This window comes from Malania oleifera, chromosome 2 (assembly GCF_029873635.1).
Source record: "Malania oleifera isolate guangnan ecotype guangnan chromosome 2, ASM2987363v1, whole genome shotgun sequence".
Classification (NCBI taxonomy): domain Eukaryota; kingdom Viridiplantae; phylum Streptophyta; class Magnoliopsida; order Santalales; family Ximeniaceae; genus Malania; species Malania oleifera.
In genome coordinates, this window is record NC_080418.1 from 117,890,819 (window position 1) to 117,912,617 (window position 21,799).

Genomic DNA, 21,799 nt, shown 5'->3' on the forward strand with positions numbered 1-21,799 from the left:
GTATTAATATAATATATGGGTGACATCCAAGGGGGAGTGTTGTGAAATAATGGTGGATGCCCTATCATAAATGTCCCCCATACACGATGTGTTATGGACGGCTATGGTGACACTCTCCCTTATCCCATCACCCACCTGTCCACCTCTTCCTTATCTTATCGTCCAATTACTCCCTTTAAATAAATAAATAGAAGCCCACCTGCTCCTCCCACATGGCTATATAAGGAGGAGTAGATCATTGAGATGTGTACAATAACACAAGTAGAGAAGGAGAAATGAAATAGAAAGGGAGAGGGAGAGGAAGAGGAGATATATAAAAGAAAGCAGCGAAAGATATTTTGTAAGGCTAATTACATGTCATTTTGTAATTTCTCCCAAAATAGTGAAGTTTTGATTCCATTCGCTTATGAAGTAGGTATATCTGAATTACGTAACATATTATTAGAATATTTTAATATACAGAACTAATTTTGTAGATTAAAATCATTCATTTTTTAGTATTTGTTCAATTAAAATTATAATTTATTTGAATGTTATAAATATTAATTTATTGTTTGTCTTTGATTTTAATTTTTTATTTCCATAAATTTTGATGGTAAGAAACGGTTATTTTGTTTTCGTTTTCGTTTTCGTGTGCATTTTTAAATATAAAATATATATGTATTAGTGCTGGCTTTTGCGGCGAGCAAAAGAAAGTCCGCAGTCTGCTAACTAGTGTGCGTCTTCTGTGAACATCGGGGAAAAAGGGGGCAAAGGGTTTGGGGATGGAGGGACGAAGGGTTGTCGTCTCAGCTCTGCAGTTTGCTTGCGTCGATGACGTCTCTGCTAATGTTGACAAAGCAGAAAAGTATGCCCGTCTTCGTTTTTCCTAGAACTCTTCCTTTGATCTTTCATGGGTTTCCGCCGCTTTAGCTTTCTTTGTTGTTTCAGTTTCCTGCTGCAGCTATTTGTACACTAACTATATGTTAAGCACTTTGTTATGGGCGAATTTTATTATCTTTGATTCAGTGGCATGTTTGATTGGGGAATGAATCTGATTGTATGCACATCCTCACACCTGCGCTCACTGTTTCCCAAGAACATGAAGAATGCCCGTTAAAGTCCAAACCCTCATCCTTTTGTTGGCGCCATTTTAGACATCTCTCCCCTTTACGGTCAAACCCAGAGTATTGCACTTTCACAGTTTTGTTCATTTTTTAAAAAGGTTTTTTTTTTTTTAAAACTGCTTAGATGAATTTATGCACGATGAAGTTTTTCTAGTAACTCCAACAATTGTTCCTGCAATGTGTACACGTGGATCCATTATTTAGCTGTGTATTCCTTCATTTTGTCCCTTGTCTTTGAAAATGAGGGATTTAAAATTTGGCTACCTATGTTTACATGGTCACTTTTCAATTTTATTTGTTCTTGGCCGTTCTGAAATTTTTTGCTAGCATCAAATCATTCATATTTGTGATTAAGTTGCTGGGCTTAGTTATGCTCGAAATAGAGAGTTCTTGCTTTATTAAAGCCTGTGGACTCTATGATCATATGTGTTGGTCCTATAGTGGCACCCAAGGGGGGTGGGGAGGGTTAATTTGGGTGGTAAAAAAGATTGTTTTATTTAAATCTTACGAATATTCAAACATTTAATCAGTGAATAGATGAGATTATGCAAGTATAATTAAACCATAAGAAACAAGAATAATCAAACTACAACCAAGAGAAGCACACACGATATTATTGTTTTGGTCAACTGTAACCTACATCCACTCCTCAAGCAAACTTGCATGATTATTTTCATTAAGTTCGAATAAACCAAATACTTAGTATCACTCAGTTAGGATAACTTGTCCTATACAAATTTCTCTCAAACTCTCTCTTGGCAACCTGCCAAATACAATGCAACCTGCACTCAGGGCAACCTGCCTTTTAACTCTCAGGGTAAAAACCCAATTGGTGTAGAAACCCACACGGCTAGAAATCCCTCACTCAGTCATGCCAAGAAGCACTAGGACAACCTGTCCTAAGTCGGGTAGAAACCCAAATCGGGTCACAAGATCCTTCATAATAGAGTTATAATAAATGTAAAACCATACAACACAAAACTACTTCTCAACAAGATGAAAAATTAAAGCATAGAGTCAAGGAAGAACTTTTTGGGTTCTCAAGAAATCAATTCATCACAACTCGTGTTCTTTCTTTCACACCATCAAGTGTAGTTTCAATGAAGGAAGATCTTGGGTGTTAGTGTAGCTCTCTTTTATTTTTATTTTTTCACAATATATCTCTCTTTTCAGCTCTCTTTTGAGTAGTATAATAGCTCTCTCTAAATATCATAATGTATCTCTTTGAGGTTACTTCTTTTGAAGCACAACCTACATATTTTGTAGACAACATAAGGAAATGATTGCTTCCAACCACCAAGAGTTAATGCCATTTGCCAACAATTAGAATTAATTCAAGACAATGACAAATATAATAAAACCAAGACATAATTTATTTATTTCAGATCAGCAAAGAAAAGAAATTTCATTAGAGAAAATATGGCATCAAGGGGATACCAAACAGTACAGTGAGAACAGAGAAAGAACAAACAAATCCCAATCAAGGGAGTACATCAAAGAAATCCAAAACTACAGTTAAGTCTCTCCCAAGCAATCCACTATGCCAACTAGAGATCATTAACATCCAGCTATCCGAGATGGTTTGCATAGAAGAAAGCTTCTCCTCAAAAGCCCTCCTATTCCTTTGTCTTCAAATAGCCCAAAAAATAGCAAGGGGGATAAGGGAAAATGCCTTCCATTTGGACCTATTGGAGCGGATCCCTTTCCAAGCCCAAATCTCATCTTCACTGAAGCTGCTATGACCCATTTATGCTTGACCATGGAATTGGCTAGGCTCTAGAGATCCTTGGTCCAAGAGCATAGGAGGAGTATGTGGTTCACCAATTCCGCTTCTTTAAGGCATAGATAACACCTATTCATGGTAGGCAAACCTTTCTTTTGGAGATTGTCTAAGCTGAGGATTTTCCCTAGAGCAGCCTCCTAGGTGAAAAAAGCTACTTCCAAAGGTGCTGCTGTTTTTTAAACAAGCTTCCAAGGAAAATTGGTCATACACTGCTGGCCTGCAAAGGTGATTGTAATAAGAATTGACCATAAAAATACCTCTTTGCTTAGGGTCCATATGGGCTTATTGTAAGAGGCCTAACTCTGAACAAGATAAAGATTGCTATTGAAATTAATAAGAGCATTGATCTCCCAATCATAAACATTCTAATCAGGTATATGTTTCAGAAGGTCTCATTATTAGTGCTTTCCCGATGTTGACAAATGAGGGAATTTTTATTGCAGGCAAGCCTGCAAATGGAAGGGAAAGAGGAGCTGAGTTGATAATTGCCACACCAATTGTTCTGCCCAAAAAAATATATCCTCCCCATTTCCCACATTGAACTGGATGTGAGAGAAGAAGTTTTCCCACCCCGTCCAGATGAATTTCCAAACACTTGTGCCATGGCCTTGAGTAAGCTCGTCAGAAAATCGAGCTGTTAACTGTTATGGTGAAGGCCAAATTTAGTTGCAACAACATCCCTCCATAAATAATTCCTCTCAGACATGAACCTCCATAACCATTTTCCTAAGAGAGCCTTGTTGAAGGTGAGGAGAGATCTCAGGCTAAGTCCTCTCTTTTGCAGAGTTTGTTTAACAATCACCCCCATTTAACAAGATGATACTTGAACGGTGGTTTTAAATGATGGTCGTGACCGTTATGTAGCGCCGTTACGTAATAGTTTTTTGGGTTGCTGATACCGTTACACACCACGAAAATTGGTGGGAAGAAAAATCACGGCTGTAGTGGCCGTTACAGACCGCGACCGTTACATAAAGGCCACTACGGCCATTATGTAACCACTACAGGACTGTTACATCAAAGAATTAATTTTATTTTTTACTTTTTCTTCTCACTTTTTCCCTCTCTTTCATAAATCATTCTCAATATTTCATATGACGAGAAGGGGAAAAGATTATAATGAGGATGACAATGATACAAATTTACTATTTCTTTAAATACTCACAAGAGAAGCATTAATTAACAATTTGAAAATACTTAATTGTTAGGAAAATATTTTATTTTGACAATATTAGTAATGTGATATTTATGTTCAATATTTTTCAACTTCAACTTTCTTTCTTTTCTAGCTATTTTATATTTGTATTCTTTGTATGTCTTATGTGTCAAATAGATTAGTGGAGTGTATAATGTATTTTGTTTTATTAATAATTTAGCACACATAAGAATTTATCACAGATAAGAACAATGAGAAGTATAAATAAGCGCGCACACGTAATTTTTCTATCAATGGTGGTTTAAAACAAATGTAAACTTGTTGCCCTTACCAAATAACTTAGTTACTCGAACTAAAGGATCCAAAATACACCAAAACTCATTCTAAGAAGGGCTAAAAGCTTAAAACATGCAAGTACGCTAATATGCACATGGTTGTGTGTGCTTAAAAAAAATTCACAGCCGTTATACTCACTTTCCGTTATGTAACATCTGCTACTCTTGCTTCCCGTTACAGCCGTTACCATTACGTTATGCTACCCACTGCCGTGATTTGAAACCATGCTTGAACCCCTCTCCTGTGTTCCCTTAGAGGAATCTTCTTTGGATCCCTTCTAGTCTCTTGGCAACAACAATAGTGAGGGGGATCAAAGACATAAAGTAGATTAGGAGATCGGCTAAGGTTCTTTTGATGAGCATGAGTCTACCACCCTATGAGGGATAATTCCTTTTCCATCCAACTAGTTTCCTTTTAAAACTGCCAATAATGGGATCCCAAACACCCTTGTCTTTGAACTTGGCACCTAGTGGAAGGCCCAGGTAAGAAATGGGAAAGGTCTCAAGATTGCAGATTGAGATGCTTGCAAGAAAACGCCATTATTGCTAGGCCCCATAGGGATGATTTTGCTTTTACCCAAATTCACCTTTAGACTTGTGACTGCCTTGAAACCAAAAAGAATGCATCTGAGGTTAAGGATTTGAACAGGATCATTATCACGAAAACAATTGTATCACCTGCAGAGAGTAGGTGGGAGACCACTAAGACCTCGTTGTTCCTTCTGATGCTAAGCCCCTTAAGCAGGTCATCTTCATTGGCTTTGACTAACATATCACTCAAAACTTCCATAACCAAGATAAACAAAAAAGAAGGGGGGGGGGGGGGTGATAGGGGGTCCCCTTGATGCAAACTGTGTGAAGATTTGAAGACCTCTGTGGGGCAGCCATTAATGAGCACTGAAAATGAGGGTGTGGATATGTAGTGATTGATCCAACTGCACCAAGTTTCCTCAAAACCCATCCTTCTGATTATATAAAGAAGATGATTCCAGTTCACATATCAAAAGCCTTTTCCATATCCAGTTTGCAGGCTACGCCACTACTTCCTCCCTTTAAACAAGTGTCAACAACCTCATTTTCATTAAGGGCTGCATCCATGATATGTCTGCCTGCAAGGCTGCAACAAAGGCATGTTGTTTTTTTCCAACGACTTCTGAAATTATTAATGTGACCTGACTGCAAGGACTTTATGTAGGAGTTTATGCAAGCTACCAACAATGTTAACGGGATGAAAGTCTTTGATGTTTAAAGCCCCCACATTTTTTGGGATCAATGAGACAAAACGAAGTCATACATGCTGTCAACAGCTTGATTAAAGCATTATTCAAGTTTAAATTTAAATTTAAAGCATTGAAAACTTGAAGGACTGCACAAGTGATTACAGGCAATAAGAGAAAAATTATATCCAAAAAGCAACAATAGTATTTGATGCAAAATACAATTTAAATTCAAATTTGTAGCCTTATGGGAGCACAAAGAATAGCACATGCTGTTGGGACAGCTGGGAGAAATAATTCCAAGAAGGTTAGCTCCAAGAACATTAAACACAATGAAACACAAAGTCAACCTAATTTAAAAATTATTCAATCTTAAAAATACGTGACATTTAATTCTTTAAAACCCATTTATTAGTAAACCATAGTAATTTGAACTCATACAAAAACCAATTTATAATAGACACAAACAGGTCTGCTGGAAATGCTTTTGTAGATGTTTTTGATACTGGTTCTTACGGTGCTTCTTATGGATCTTCTTATGCAGCTTCTTATGGCGCTTCTCATGAAGCATCTTATGAAGTTCTTACGATGCTTCTCATGAAGCCTCTACGTTGCTTCTCATGAAGCTTCTTATGCATGCTTCTTATAAATCTTTCTTTTGCAAAGTTAATTCAATTACATTATTAAGATAACACAAATTCACAAAATATTTCAACATTTAAACTAGTGTGGTAATCATCAGAACAAAAACATATGCTGACAAAGTATTTCAACAAAATGATAGTTGAATTTCCAAAAGCTTAACTTCTCACCTAGTTTCATTCCGTCCGCAAGCAGACAACACCCTAATTATGATGAATAGGCGTAGGAAGTGTGTGATGAGGATTGGGTTTATGATTGATGGCTTCAAGGGTCTAATGATTCTAATCTGCATCGTTGACATTGGTGCATGGCCTCTACTCTCATATCTTTAGTGATGTCAGTATTATGATAGTTGTGCGCGAGTTAAAAATGGTAGGAGTTAATCAGGCATGCAGAAGGATATATGTGTTGCTGCAAAACAAAGGAAGAGATAAGTGGCTTATTAATTGAAGAAACAATTATTTTTGTGATTCCATTGCATAAGTAGTGTATCCATTATGAGAACGGAACCCTGTAAATGTTCTGAAATGGTTGTTCTGAATTGGTTAAACATAGCTAAATTTGTAAATGCCGAGTCTTCCACCAACCTTTGATTATAACCTGTAGTTCTATAAGATGCTGCCACCAACTTAGAATCTCATATTATTAGGGGAATAATCAACTTAGTGGCATGACTCCGTCCTTTGCATCCTGTCATCACCAATTCTAACATTTTGCATAATTGTATGTAACAACTAACAAGGCACTTTCATTTCTGCTTCATTCTTGCCTATAGGCACTGCCTTTAGGTTTTTGCATTCATTGTAGTCCAAATTTTTCTATGAAACTAACATTTATTTGGAATGGTAATCTGTCCAAATTGCTGCCTTTCTAGAAATGCCTTGACTAGGAAGGTTGTATCTTTTAATTTAAACAAACAATCCTTTACTTCCAAGTGGTGGCTATTGCGGTCATTTTGCTTCTTTAGCAGTACATACTTGTTTTCAATATGGTCAACTTTGTGCCAAATAAATGAACTTGTCCCTTGATGTTGGACAATTTGGCGCTTATTAATGTTGGGCTGGGTTCTTTTTGAAAAAGGTGCTCTTTTAGTATTTCAAGTGCCCATATTGTTACCATGTCATAATTCTTTGTGGTAATGTTGATTCTCTATACAAGGGAATAGTTTTGTTAATATTATGTGTGTGTGTGTCCATATGCACGTATGGATGAATGTATCTATACATATATGTATATAAAATAAATGGGGGCCTTATAAAGCGATGTTCTATAAGTTTTGATTTCAACTCAAATTTCGAAGCTCCAAACGTATGGAAATTTTGACAAAAATTTCTATTTCAATGTCAATTTCAATTTGAAAAAATAATGGAAATCAATAGTAAAGCATGGAATTCTTTTTTGAAACTTCAGAAATGGTTAATAGGCTTAATAGTATATGTTTTAGGACTAATATATTGCATGTTAAATACATCTATGTTGGTACGAGGTGGAGAAGTTATAATATAATTTGTGTATCAAATTTATTTGTAAGATAATTTGCATTAAAAATATTTACTTAATGCAAATGAAATTCCTAAATCATTTAAAATATTATATATGAATAACGATAATTTAGACATGAATGGTTAGATAAAAAATGTTGTTGTAAGTTTATTTTTTCATATAATTTCAAAAGCCCCTTATATTAATCTTTTTGTTTCAATAAAAAAATAAAATAAATTAAGAACGAAATTTCACTTTGCTCTGAAATCTCTCATTTGAATTATGGGGAAATTTCGTTCTATAGTTAAAATTTCAACAAGTTTCTCTAAAATTTTGAAATTTCGATAAATTTTGGATGATTCGTTGAAATTTTGATGAAATTATGTAAAATGAAAATCAACTGCCATTTTGATTTCGAGGGTGATGGAAATCAGAAAATTTGATGGAACTTCGACAATTTCGTGGAAATTTGAGACCATGGTTCTATATGGCAATCCTAGTGCTTTGATGTTTCTAGATTTTATTCATAGAAGCTAGTGTGGCTTACGAACTCTTCATTCTTGCTTTTATTTGTTATTCTATGGAGTGTTTGGTGGTAATTTATGCTGCTCCTTCATGCTTTGCTTTTTCTTATAAATTTAAGAAATTTAAGATTAATGATAGATGCTACCTTTTGGAATTAATTGTGCTTTTTCTCCTACCTTGTTAAAAATTTACCTTTTTCTTTGCAGGCTGGTTAGAGCTGCTCATGGGAAGGGTGCAAAAATCATTCTTATTCAAGTATGCGATATAAAACTTCGGATATATAGTTGCCATAGAAGTACTTTTACCCCTCATTTCAATCATGCTCACTGTTTGTTACTCATTTTGGTGTGTCTTTTGCATCTAGTACATTTTTAGAATTTAGACTACTACTATGACTTTTGTATCTTTCGTTCTGTGAAACCTTTTTATCATTCTTGAAGATCTGTTTCAGTGCTCTACCCTCAATTATTGATGGCACAATATGCATTTTTGCTAAATTTATATTGTTTTTTTTTTATAAATGATATGGACATGAAAATGTTTTTTTTTTTTTCCACTTTTTATTACTTCATGATCATAAATATAAACAAATCATTTATCAATCATATAAAATAAGTTGATAAGTTGATTGCACAATATGATAAGTAAATTAATGAAATAGAATTTATTAAGCATTTAATATACATTATTTTTTTTAAGTGGTATCTAATCAAGCAAGATCAAAATGGACATAATAGACCATAAAAGTTCCATTATTTATTAGTTAAAGTCTTAAAATAGCTAAAGTTCCATTATTTTATTAGTTGAATTAAAATTTTAATAAAGTTTTTTGGGAGAAAAGTGGGTTTGTCCGGAGTAGGTGGAGGATTTGGTAGCCACTTTATTTTCTGGTTTTCGTAAAAGGAAGGATGTGCATGTTTTGTGGACTTGTGCGGCTTTTGCAGTTTTGTGGGGTTTATGGCTTGAATGAAATGCTCACATATTTATGGGGAAAAGGCTGACCTATCTTTGATATAGGAGAAGATTCATTATTTTGCCTTGCTTTGGTGTTCTTATGCTGGTTATTTTAAAGGAATGAGGCTTTCTGATATCTAAAGAGATTGGTTGGCTTTATTAATCTAATTGTTGTGTTTTGATTTTTGATTTTTTTTTTATTATTTCTTTTTTATTTTTTTATTTTTTGTGAGGAGGATTTCTTGTTCTCTTGTATATTCTTCCTATTCTAATAAATTCATCTTCTTTTGCTATCAGTTTTTTTTAAATAAAGATATACTGAATTTGTCATTGACTTACATAATCATATTACACAATCTGAGCCATAAAATCACATTATTAGAATCATAATACTTATTATATTCTTTATAATTGTCACAAGAAATAAATGTTACTGCATTGTTTTCATCCTTGTTATCGTCTTTTCCTCCCCCTTTTCTTCTCATAGCTAATTGGGATTGTTATGCAAAAGGAAATGAGAGAAAATGAGAAGAAAAAGTGAACAAAGATAAAAAGTAATTCTAGTGCTGTAATGGTCTTTAAGGAGCCATTGCGGTCTGTAGCACCTGCTATGGCTCTTAATTTATTCCCACTCAAATAATGGTGTCTGATGGTCACTGCGGTATTTGGACCCCAATTGTATGCTATGTTATGGTGTTTATTTAATGGTTGTGGCCACCAATCGTAACATTGATGCTGTTGCATAACATTCACATCTGCTAGTTAAAGGACTGGTATACTGTGGGGAATGTATAATCAATTTGCTAATACAAAAATGAATTGTTGTATAATCTATGTATGTTAGATGACATGTCGATGTATTAGGATACGTGTTTCTACTATGTATTGTCATTGCTTGATATGTAACTCGTATATAGCATGATAAATAAATGTGTGGTGGTGCCATATATTGTATGTATGTGACAATGGTAAGATTCTGATTATCTCGCAAATCCAAAACAATAAAGAATCATATGATGGTGCAAAGGGAAGATGGATTTAATTTGTCCATGGAAGTTTTTGGATAGTGATAATTTTCTGTGCAAATCTTAGGTTCTAATGCAGTAAAATACTGGAATTGCCTTTGGTGAACTTTTTGAATTTAATATATTATATTGAACAAGGACTAAGTTTAGAAACAAGGATGGGTTTCATTGAATTTTGTGCTTCGAGATCAACTGCAAAAGCTATTAGTCTATTAAGAAGATTAATGGAAAAGCTAATGAAAAAGAAAGGACTTGCGCATGGTTTTTATTGACAGTGAGACATGGGGTATCTAGGGAAGTTCTATGGTGGTTTCTAGAAAAAAGGGAGTATGCTGCAGGTATATACGTGTCATAGAGAATGTGTGTGATAGGGTAATGACTTGTGTTAGGACTGCAAACGGAGGGCATAAGGAATTTCCAATCGCAACAAGGTCTGCTTTGAGCTCTTATTTTATTTTTTCTTGAATGATGGATGAGCTTACTAGGATATATTGTGTCAAATGTGTTATCTTGATTGATGAAACTGAAGGTGGAATAGAATCTAAGTTGGAATTATGTAGAGAAGCTTTATAATCTAGAGTTTTTAGGACAGGTAGAAATAATATTTGTTACATTAACACCATGTTAGGGAGATTGGAGTTTGGACCTTGAATTGGATTTGTGTGGATTTGGATGAAAAGTATAAAATTATATCAACTTTTGTCTGAATCCACATAATTCCAAATCCATGCTCTCAAACACAACCAAGGTGTGATTCTCTTAGTCATTTTAGGAGGGATGTTGGATAAAAGATTAACTTGATGGTCGAGAAATTGTTAGCACTAGTTGATTTCAATACATTGGATCTATTATGCAAATTGTAGGAGAAATTGAAGAGATGTAATACATAGGATTAAAGTAGGTTAGATAAACTGCAGATGTGCTTTGGGAGTGTGCGATTGCTAACTGCCATTAAAACTGAAAGAAAAGTCTATGGAATCAGTTATGCTATTTGGATTAAAATGTTGGAAAACTAAGTAACAACATATTCCAAAAACTAAAAAGTTGCTGAAATAAGAATGTTAAGATGGATATGTAAGGCCCCATTTGGAACTAAGAAAACATTAGGGAAAGGAAAGGAAAATAGGAAAAAATCCACTTTTTTTCATTGATTGATTATCAAGGAAAGTGAGAAAGGAAAAAAAAAACCAATTCAATGAATGAAAATTTGATTTTACATACATTAGCATTTAAATTTTCTTAGTTTTAAATCATATTAGAATTTTTATTTTTTATTTTTTAATAGTATATGATATAAAACGAGTTTTCTTCTTATTTTCCTTTTCTTTCCTTTCCCCAAACAAAATCCTTGATCCAGACGGACCCTAAAAGATAAATTGGAAATGGATGCATGCTTGGTAAGTTAGGCATAGCACAAGATACGGTAAAAAGGGCAGTTAAGATGTTTTAGGCACATGCAACATAGGTGAAATAATGCAGCAGTGAGGAAGATTGAGCTAGTTAATGTTGTGGTAGTAGGGAAGTGGTAGACCTAGAATAACTTGAATTGAGATTTCTAGGATTTGACAACCCTCCAATTGTTGGAGGATATTGCCCTAGCTTGTGCAAAACAGTGAAGAGGAACCATGTAGCTGTCCTGATGCAACTATGCAAGACAACAACACAGAATTTCCAAGAGAGAGTGTGAGAGAGAAAGAGGATAGGAGACGGGAAGAAAGGAATAAGAAGGATGAAGGAAGATGGGTAAGGAAATACAATGGGGTAAAGCACACAGTCTCTCTTAATTCACATTCATCAAAAACTAACTCTACATGGCGGTTACACCTTATTTATAAGAAATCCTAAATTACAAGAATTGCACATTAACCCCTAAAAATACATGAAATTACAAACGAACCCTTAATATACACAAATATTACAAAAAAAATCTCCAAATACACCTAATCCTACTACTGATTAAACTGAACATGCATAATGAAACAATTGAAAACACAACAATCTCTTGATCCAATTCTTCTGAATTAGTCTCAACAAGGGTCTACCCATGGTTCAGTTTTTTTTTTTTTTTTTCCTACAGCAAATCTCCCTCAGTTGGGAAAAATCAGCCTCGAATTTTGAATTGTTGGAGGATCAATGAAATCTCACAAAATGCAGCGAAATCTGATTATTATTGCTGGTAGCAACTATTTGACGTTTGACAGCGCTAACGGAACACTGGTAGTGAAATTTCTACCTCTTCATATCAAAATATTGTGCTTGCTTTAAAAAAGTATCATGTCTGGAATCAAAATGTCATTCTGCGAACTAAAATCTCAGGGAAAACTCCAAATTCTCGTGGCTGGAATCAATTTATCGTAAGTCTGGAAGTTGCACGGTCTGAGAGTTCTCCCCATGCATGTTGCTGGCATGTGGGGACGCGTGCACCATTGGCAATGTCCTCTGGTGACAAATTTTGGATGGTGGTAGATCGAGGGTGGTTAGTCTGGTGGTGGTGGTGGCGGCAGTGTGAAGAAATATGTTCAGTAAGTTTGGGATTTTGATGGGGTGGCAGGGCCATACAACTTGTCAGAAGGTGATGAAACTTTGAGGGAATGTCATTCAAGTGTTTCTGTTTTGTTTGGTTATGGTGGTGTCGTGAAAGAATGACTGGAATTTGAAGTTTGAATACAAAGGGCATGACTGTAATTTCTGGAAATTGCATGTTTTCCCTGAATTTAGTAGCAGAGATGATGATTGAATTTGTGGTTGGTGTGGAGATGAGAGATTGACAGAGAGGGAGAGTGATGAATGTAGAGAATGAATGATGTAAGAATAAGAGTGAGAACTGCAGAATTCCAGATTGCAGCATATCAGAAAATTCAGAAACAGAGATGTGGGACAGGAAAAGAAATTCAGAATCAGATAAGTATAAAGAGAATTAAGTGACAAAAATAGAGAGAAATGAGAATTAGGGGAGAAATTTTAAAAGAAGGGAAGAAGAGGAGAAAATTAAGCGAGAGGCAGCAGAATAGAAAAATTAGAACAGGGTCAGAACAGAGAATAGATCAGATCACATTCAGTGAGAAAATAGAAGCAGAACAGGGAAGAAAAAGGAGGGGTGGGGGGAAGAAGAATAGAGAAACAGTAAAAGAACAGAAAGAGAAGATCAGAAGATAAAAACTGGAGAGATATAGAGAATGAAGAAGAGAAGAAGAGAGGGAAAAAAATGGGGGATTGAGAATGGAAGAATAGTGTGATGATCTTGGTTGGGCTCTGATAACAAATCATTCAGGAAAGCATCATGGAATTACAGCCAAAAGAGAATGTGGGAGAACTTCTCACATAGTTGCAATATTACCAAATGGAGCCAATTTTCCTTGAATGACCCTCCTACAGGGCAAAATGGAACAAAAGGTCTGGCACATTAGACAAAAAACCTCAAGGCCGCTTTCCTTGAAATAGGTTGAAAATCTTATGGATGCCAACATTTGGTTTTCAATTCTAAACTTAGTGCATATGTGGAGGTCATACATGGAGACAATGTGATGAAAATGAGAGACTCCCCTGCAACAATTCAAATTTGGCAAAACCTGGACTTTTGGAAATAGGAAGATCAATATTAAATTTGTTTGTTTAACTTCAAGGTCAAATGGGGTTGGGAGGGGCTCTCCTTTTGCTCCCTTTAATTTATGTCTCTATTTCAGTTCAATGTTCTGTGTGGTAGCTGCCTGGGTTTTAGGCTTTTAGGTAAAGGATGAGATATTTGTTTATGCTAGTTCAAACACTAGTTTTCAACTGTGCATCATGTCATTGTTTCAGCGTTCATTCTTTTGTATTTTTATGGGCGCATTCAGGAACTATTTGAAGGATACTACTTTTGTCAAGCACAAAGGGAGGACTTTTTTCATCGAGCCAAGCCTTATAAAGGTCATCCTACAATCTTGAGGTATGATTTATAGACAGTACTTGGCTTCTGATTATGCTTGTCCATCTAAATGCTCCCATGCTGCATCTAACTGAAGCCACGGCTAGCATCCTACTACAGGATCAAGAGAACAATTATTCTCTTTTAAGTGCCTAGACATTTAATTTTGTTGAGCTTATCTGATATATGTCTCTGTATGCTGTGCAGGATGCAGAAAATTGCAAGAGAGTTGGGAATAGTGATACCAGTCAGCTTCTTTGAAGAAGCAAACAATGCCCATTACAATTCAATAGCCATAATTGATGCTGATGGCACTGACTTGGGACTCTATAGAAAGTCTCATATCCCAGATGGACCAGGTGTTTGAAATGTTTGGATGAGTCACTCATACATCAAATATTATATATTTGTTTTTTGTTATTTAATCACAATGATGGGTCATTTCTTTCAGGCTACCAGGAAAAGTTCTACTTCAACCCTGGTGATACTGGCTTTAAGGTGAGTCGTTAATTTGATTTAATGTAATACTTCTTAATAGTAGCTTTCATTTTGATGATGATTTGCATTAACTGCTGAAGTTGGTAAACAGGTTTTCCAAACTAAATTTGCAAAAATTGGAGTTGGTAAGAAGTTTCTGGTATTTGTAATTTATTTATGGAATTTGTTGTGTTAATATTTGTACACTTATGATTTTATCTGGATGGATCCATTCATTGGCTGGTACATCCAAATTGTGGTGTATCAAAAAGATAACCCAGAGGATTGTGCTTCAAAGTAAATATGTCAGTGGCATGCACTAGAAAATCTAGTGTTTGTATGTCTCATTAATTTTTGTACTGAGTAATGAGGATATGAAGGTACATGCCTATAGTAACTACTGCATATTTGTTAGCAATATGCTGGGACCAGTGGTTTCCAGAGGCAGCCCGAGTTATGGTTCTTCAAGGTGCAGAGATATTGTTTTACCCTACTGCTATTGGCTCTGAACCTCAAGATGACGGGCTTGATTCTCGTGATCATTGGAAGCGGGTAATGCAAGGGCATGCTGGAGCTAATGTGGTATGTTAAACTTGTTGGCTATGATATTTAATCCGTGTATTAGTCATGTTATTTTTAGGTTAGTTTGTAAGTTTCATCTTCAATTTTATGTGCTTTAAGCAAATAAATTCTTGGCAACATGTAGCCACTTTATATCGGGTACTTTTCCAACTTTGACAAAAGTGTCTGATCAATGATAAATTCTTTCAATTTGCACGTGAAACAAAAAATAAAATAAAATGGAGACCTTCCACGAATCAAAGACTGTCTTCATTTTTTGGGAGGTTGGGGAAGGGTGTGGGGTAGGGGCAATAATGAACTGCTAGTCCAATATTCTTAGGTTGCGGAGCTAATATCTTAGCATAACATTTCTGAAAAGGGTATTGCATTATGAAGTGCTACCACTCGAACAATGTTGACCTATTTTTGACAATTTTAGGTACCTCTAGTAGTTTCCAACCGTATTGGGAAGGAGATAATCCAGACAGAGCATGGAAATAGTGAAATCAAATTCTATGGCAATTCATTTATTGCAGGTACTTAATTTGATGATTTGCTGTTATTTTCTAATTTTTCAATTTTTTAGATTGCTAATTCATCTAAAAGCTTAAGGCGTTCAGTTGTGGGATAATGATATTTATCAAGCCCTAACACTCCTGCACATACAGCCCAATTGCACGATAAACAAACCATGAATAACGCCCTATAATGGAAATCGCTAATCTTTAACTATGATGCAATAAATGTAGGCGATGAGACTAGAACTGAGGACCTCTTGGTAACCATGTCTGTGGTATCATTTAGATTAACACTGAGCTAAAAATATAAATCAAACCTTAATACTTGTATTTCCATCTTATTACATGCATGGATTATATATGTGACGAATATTGTGCTGATGAACAGGACCAACTGGAGAAATTGTTGCATCTGCTGACGATAAAGAGGAAACCATTCTTGTAGCACAGTTCGATCTAGATAAAATTAAATCCAAGAGACACAGTTGGGGAGTATTTCGGGATCGACGCCCAGATTTATACAAAGCGCTTTTGACATTAGATGGCAACAATTGCTCGGCATGACCATCACTTGTGTCATTTGTACTAATTGTAGAGGTAATTAATAAATATTTAAATTGTATCATCTTATTATGCATTGTTTTATAGAACAAAATGGAAAAGTAAACCCTGGCTGCCAGGTAGTTTATTCAATAATTTGAAACAAAAAAGATGAATAATTGAAATATCTGAAGCATAGCATCAGAGTTTTTACAATATTTTGTCCTAACCTAATGTTTATGTTTTTGAAAATGTTTATGATTTAATTATGGAATTTGTGTTCAGATTATTCAAGCAAAGGTAAACGATTATTGTTTGAGGTGACTCCCATGGTCAATTCTGTGCGCATTTTATTCTTTTTGTTCACCATTTTAGGGGTTTTCTGGATAGACTGTCTCATAATTCGTGTCAGTATCACCATTTTAAGTTGCATGCAATTTGAGTTAGCTTTGATGCTTGTATTTTCACTAGAGTGAATTTATGAATTTCGGTGCATTTAGATCTCGCACACTGTCATCCTCTTTTTAGGGGTCCTTAATTTGATGTGTGCATCGATGCCATACTTGAAATTACTATGCACAGATAAGATTGTCATAAAAGTGTCTGAACTTGGTTAATTCATGTTACATTTGATTCATAAAATGTCTATTCTTATTTCTTAGGAATAGAATGATCATAATATTGAAATTTAATAATTTATAAAAGGAAAGGTGTTATTGTAAAACAAATGAGAAAGAAAAATTTTTAGAAATTCATAACATAGAATACACAAGGAATAAGTATTAAATTTTATTATGAAAATGTCTATTCTTATTCTGTAATACATGTGGTGTATATATATATATATTTTTAAATTATTATATCGTTGAATAATTCTTATTACTTGTTCATCTTATTCTATTTTATTTTTAAGAATAAATATTTAGCGAATCAAATGTAACACAGTTAATGGAAATTCACCTAATTGCACTAAGGAAATTAATCTAATGATGGTAGAACCTGCTTCATTAATGTATTTTAAGGAGTTAAAAAAAATAGAAATAGCTCAGGCCACCAATCGATGAGCCTTTGAATCTAAGTGCTCTATTTTTTCTTTTCAATTTTTCTTTAATGCTATGTGTGTATGCTAGAATGCAATGAATTGAGGGTAAGTAAAATAGAAGATTAGATTGAAAATTGTTGGTGTGATCCTTGTGCACTCCCTTAAATTGTGGTGATAATTGCCCAAGGCAAGGAAGTCATATGAATTAAAATGGAAGGTCACCTTAGCAATGTTGAAATATTTTCTAAAATATATGATTTATGGGTTTTCAAAGTGTTTTTTTTTTCTTTAATGAATTTTCTAAAGCATTCATGAGTAGTATTAATGTTATGTGGGTTTGTCTCACATTGAAAAAATGGTGGCGCGACCAAGTAGTGTGACCAGTAGACCAGGTGCGATCTGGTCGATGGTACCATTGACTGGACATGAAATCCCGAGAGTCTCGACTAGGGGCTCGATTAGTGCGCGACCGGGTCCACCTTGGGTGCGACCCGGTCGAATTTGTTTCGTGATTTGAACAGATGCAACATTTAGGAAAATACATAATTCTGTTTATAAATAGACATAATTAACTCCACAAATTAATACAGAAAATTCATCATTCTCTCCTTCTCTTTCTTACAAAAAGCTTCCTCAAATTATATCTTTATCAAATTTGGATTATATTATCTACAGAAATAGAATTTCAGAAAAATTGTTTAGATTACTCGACGAGTGTTTGTGATCAGTTTTCGTTTGTGTATAACGCAAACTGATATCATATCATAATCTAGGTTTCATTGTATCCTAAAAACGTATTTGCTGACTCAATACACACCAATCTAGTGGGGGCAAATAACGTTTTAAGGAAAATGACATTATAACATGCTTTGAAGCAATTTCTTTTCTGTAGCATTTCCTCGTATAATTCCTACAATCTTAAAACGTTATTTTTGCGAAATGGCTAGTTTTGAAACCTTGAGGGAATTTGCTATAGATTTTGTCAAACTTGAACGATTCGATGGAAGCAATTTCAGGCGTTGGTAGAAAAAGATGCACTTTCTTCTTGCGGGTCTCAAAGTAGTGTATGTTCTGACCACTCCCAAACCTGCTGTGAATGAGAATGAAACTTTGGTTCAAGGACGTGCAAGGCTTAAATGGGAATAGGATGATTATATATGCAAAGGCCGCATTTGCAATTCAATGTCAGATAATCTATTCGATCTGTATCAGAATATGGCTATTGTATAGGAGTTGTGGGATGCACTTGAGGCTAAGTATTTCACAAATGATGCGACTACTAAGAAGTTTCTGACTGGAGAATTTTTCAATTATACCATGGTTGATAATAAATCTGTTGTAGGGTAGTTTCATGAAATTATGCATATCCTTTACCAGTTTAATCCACATAATATGAAAATGGATGAATGCATTTCTGTTTCATTTATTATTGATAAGTTACCTCCATCCTGGAAAGATTTTAGAAAATCTTTGAAGCACAGGAAGGATGATACGTCTCTTGAACAAATGGGCCAACATTTCCAAGTTGAGGAAGTATTTAGGCAGAACCAAAAGGGTGCAGAAGAGCATACTTTCAAAGTGCATATGATGGAAGAAGGAGGTAGTTCTAAACAATCCCAACATCCCAAGATAGGGAATTTGAAGAGGAAGTACAATTCTGACAAGAATCAAAATAAGAAAAAGAAAGGTTCATGCTTCCATTGTGGAAAACCTGGACACTGTAAGAGTGAATGTCGTCTTCTTAAGAAAAAGTAAGATGAAACAAACTCTAACTAGTGTTTGGTAATGATTTCTGAAATCAATGCTGTTGAAGATGACATTGCATGGTGGATTGACTCAGGTGCAACAAGACAAGTATGCAAAGACAAAAGTTCATTCTCAAAGTGTGAACCGGTAGAAGATGACAATGTTCTCTACATGGGAAATTTGTCTACTATTGTAGTCAAAGGCAAAGGAGATGTTACTTCTGGAAAAAGTTTGACTCTCACTGATGTTACTAGAAATTAGGAAGAATCTAGTTTCTGGAAGCCTACTTAATAAGTTTGGCTGACCCGTTAACAAAAGGACTTGCAAGAGACATGGTTTGGAAAACATCAAAGGGGATGAGACTTAAATCCATGACCTATAGTCACCAATGATGGAAACTCGACTTAACACTTGAAATTTTCAAGCTCTCGAGTTCAATGAGCAAAGTACATTATATGTAGTGACTGAAAGCACTAAAATGTATATGTGTCACACAATCCATCCCAAGGAAAATAGTGTTTTGCACCTGTAATGTGAAAAGGTGAAGGCTGAGCTTAAACTCTTAAAAGGTTTATAATAGGTTCTATGTGGTACTTTATTTACAGGGGTACCTTTAATAAACTTACCTATATGAGTGTCGGAAGTGGTGCCGCTTCCTATGAGAAATGGATTTATCTCTAGAACACTCATTAAATTGGGATATAGACGCAAGGCCAATCCATGCGTTGACTTTTGGTAACACCCAAAGATCTGATAATTTGTGTGTTATATGTATCCGGTTAATCAAAATAGGATTGCTAGTTTAAAGTTCGTCTGCTATGTATTCCTGATTAACTTTGATATATATTCACTAAGTGAAAGTTCAAGTTCTAAAAACACCTTCATTTATGCATAAACTATCTCTTATCTAAATAAATTGTTTTTCATCTATATTTTGAAAATGGTGGGGGAATGTTGAAATATTTTCTAAAATATATGATTTTATGGGTTTTCAAAGTGTTCCTTTGAAGAATTTTCCAAAGCATTCATAAGGAGTATTTAATGTTATGTGGGTTTGTCCCACGTTGAAAAAATTGGTGGTGGAACCAAGTAGTGTGACTAGGAGACCAGGTGCGACCTGGTCAACGGTACCATCTACTGAACATGAAATCCCGAGAGTCTTGACTAGGGGCTCGACCAGGGCACGACCAAGCTCGACCAGGCGCTCGACCAGGCTCGACTAGGTCGACGCTGGGTGCGACCAGGTTGAATTTTTTTTGCGATTTGAACAGATGCAACCTTTTGGAAAAATGCATAATTTTGTCTATAAATAGACAGAATTAACTCCACGAATTATTACAAAAAATTCATCACTCTCCTTCTCTTTCTTACAAAAAGCTTCCTCAAATTATATCTTTTTCAAATCTGGATTCTATTATTTGCAGAAATAGAATTCCAGAAAATTTGTTCAGATTACTCTAAGGGTGTTTATGATCAGTTTTCGTTTGTGTATAACACAAATTGATATCATATTATAATCTGGGCTTCATTGTATCCTGGAAATGTATTTGCTGACTCAATACACTCCAATCTGGTGGGGGTGAATAACATTTTAAGGAAATTGACATTGTAAGGTGTCTTGAAGCAATTTCTTTTCTGCAACATTTCCTTATATAATTCCTACAAGTGAGGCATAAAGTACTTGCCTAGGCAAGGCAAACTACTTCTTGTACATTGGTGATTGTGAGAGATGTCGCCTAGATGAGGCATATGATGAACATAACTTAAGTATAAGATAGTTGTCTAGGCAATGTACATGACCTTCCATCGCTTGGACATAAGGCAATCACTTAGGTGAAGTACCCTAGTCATCAGGTGATAGAGGTTGTGTAGTCATTGTCGTGTAATCGTCAAGCGATAGGGCATTTAAACATCAGGCATGACCATTCATGACATGGTAGTTTTGTCAATTGTAATAACTATGCCATTTAATGTTTACAAATGACTTGAAAATTTATTATTTGGATTTTGAATTTGTGATTTGTGAGTGTAAAATTGATGTAGGCTTGATCTAGGAGTATAAATGTGTAAGTTTTATTGTAAGAGAGCTTGAGATCCAACAGTCAAACTAGCTAGCGCTTAATACAACATGTTATAATGTTTCTCTCTCTCTCTCTCTCTCTCTCTCACACACACACACACACACACACCCATTTCTTTTCCCCTCAATCTCTTTCCTTCTTTTTCCTCTCTCTTCTAATCTATGTCTAATAACCTCCATCACCTTCTCATACTCCCTCCCACTTGTTTCTATAATTTATATGGTATCCTTCTAACAATTTTTATTCCACTGGATACCCCTTTTGAAATAAGGTACTATCTAGGTTGATATAACGATCTCATTCTATGTCCACATTGAGAAAAAAAAAAAAAAAACCTTAACTCCCACTTTGAGAACCATTAATTGGAAACAATAAATTGATGCCATTGAGACTCATTATGTCTCTAGTTACAAAAGGTTATTGACATTAGTAGAGACATTGTTGCCAATGCTAGCTAGACTTATCAATGATGATTTAACAGTGGTTCAGCAGACAAATTGGTGAACAAAGTCTTTGTGTTGTTTCTCACACCTTTCATGAGGTGGCAATCCATAATGGAGATTATTGTGTATGATTTTAAGAGTGAAATCCTATATGGAGAACATGTCAAAAGACATGTTTGGTAATTCAATATTCACAACAAAAACACCAATGAAAGCTTCCACTATAAATCATCCACAGTCCTTTTATGGGGGTGGTCGAACC

At 35.0% G+C, this 21,799-nt stretch overlaps 1 protein-coding gene across 4 annotated transcripts in view; it reads left to right on the forward strand.

Annotated features, from left to right (window-relative positions):
• Positions 1-639: 639 nt before the first annotated feature.
• Positions 640-21,799, forward strand: part of LOC131147741 (N-carbamoylputrescine amidase) — a 35,191-nt gene continuing 14,031 nt past the window's right edge. For 2 of the 4 annotated variants that reach the window (XM_058097287.1, XM_058097286.1), the window contains exons 1-9: positions 691-847; positions 8,453-8,501; positions 14,059-14,150; positions 14,337-14,488; positions 14,581-14,627; positions 14,719-14,752; positions 15,022-15,188; positions 15,607-15,703; positions 16,074-16,282. In XM_058097287.1, the coding sequence (XP_057953270.1) occupies positions 765-847; positions 8,453-8,501; positions 14,059-14,150; positions 14,337-14,488; positions 14,581-14,627; positions 14,719-14,752; positions 15,022-15,188; positions 15,607-15,703; positions 16,074-16,249 (897 nt within the window). In that variant the 5' untranslated portion in view covers positions 691-764 and the 3' untranslated portion in view covers positions 16,250-16,282. Of the gene's footprint in view, positions 848-8,452; positions 8,502-14,058; positions 14,151-14,336; positions 14,489-14,580; positions 14,628-14,718; positions 14,753-15,021; positions 15,189-15,606; positions 15,704-16,073; positions 16,442-16,510; positions 16,550-21,799 lie in introns of those variants that run through there. The other 2 variants (XM_058097285.1, XM_058097284.1) reach the window with 2 other exon arrangements.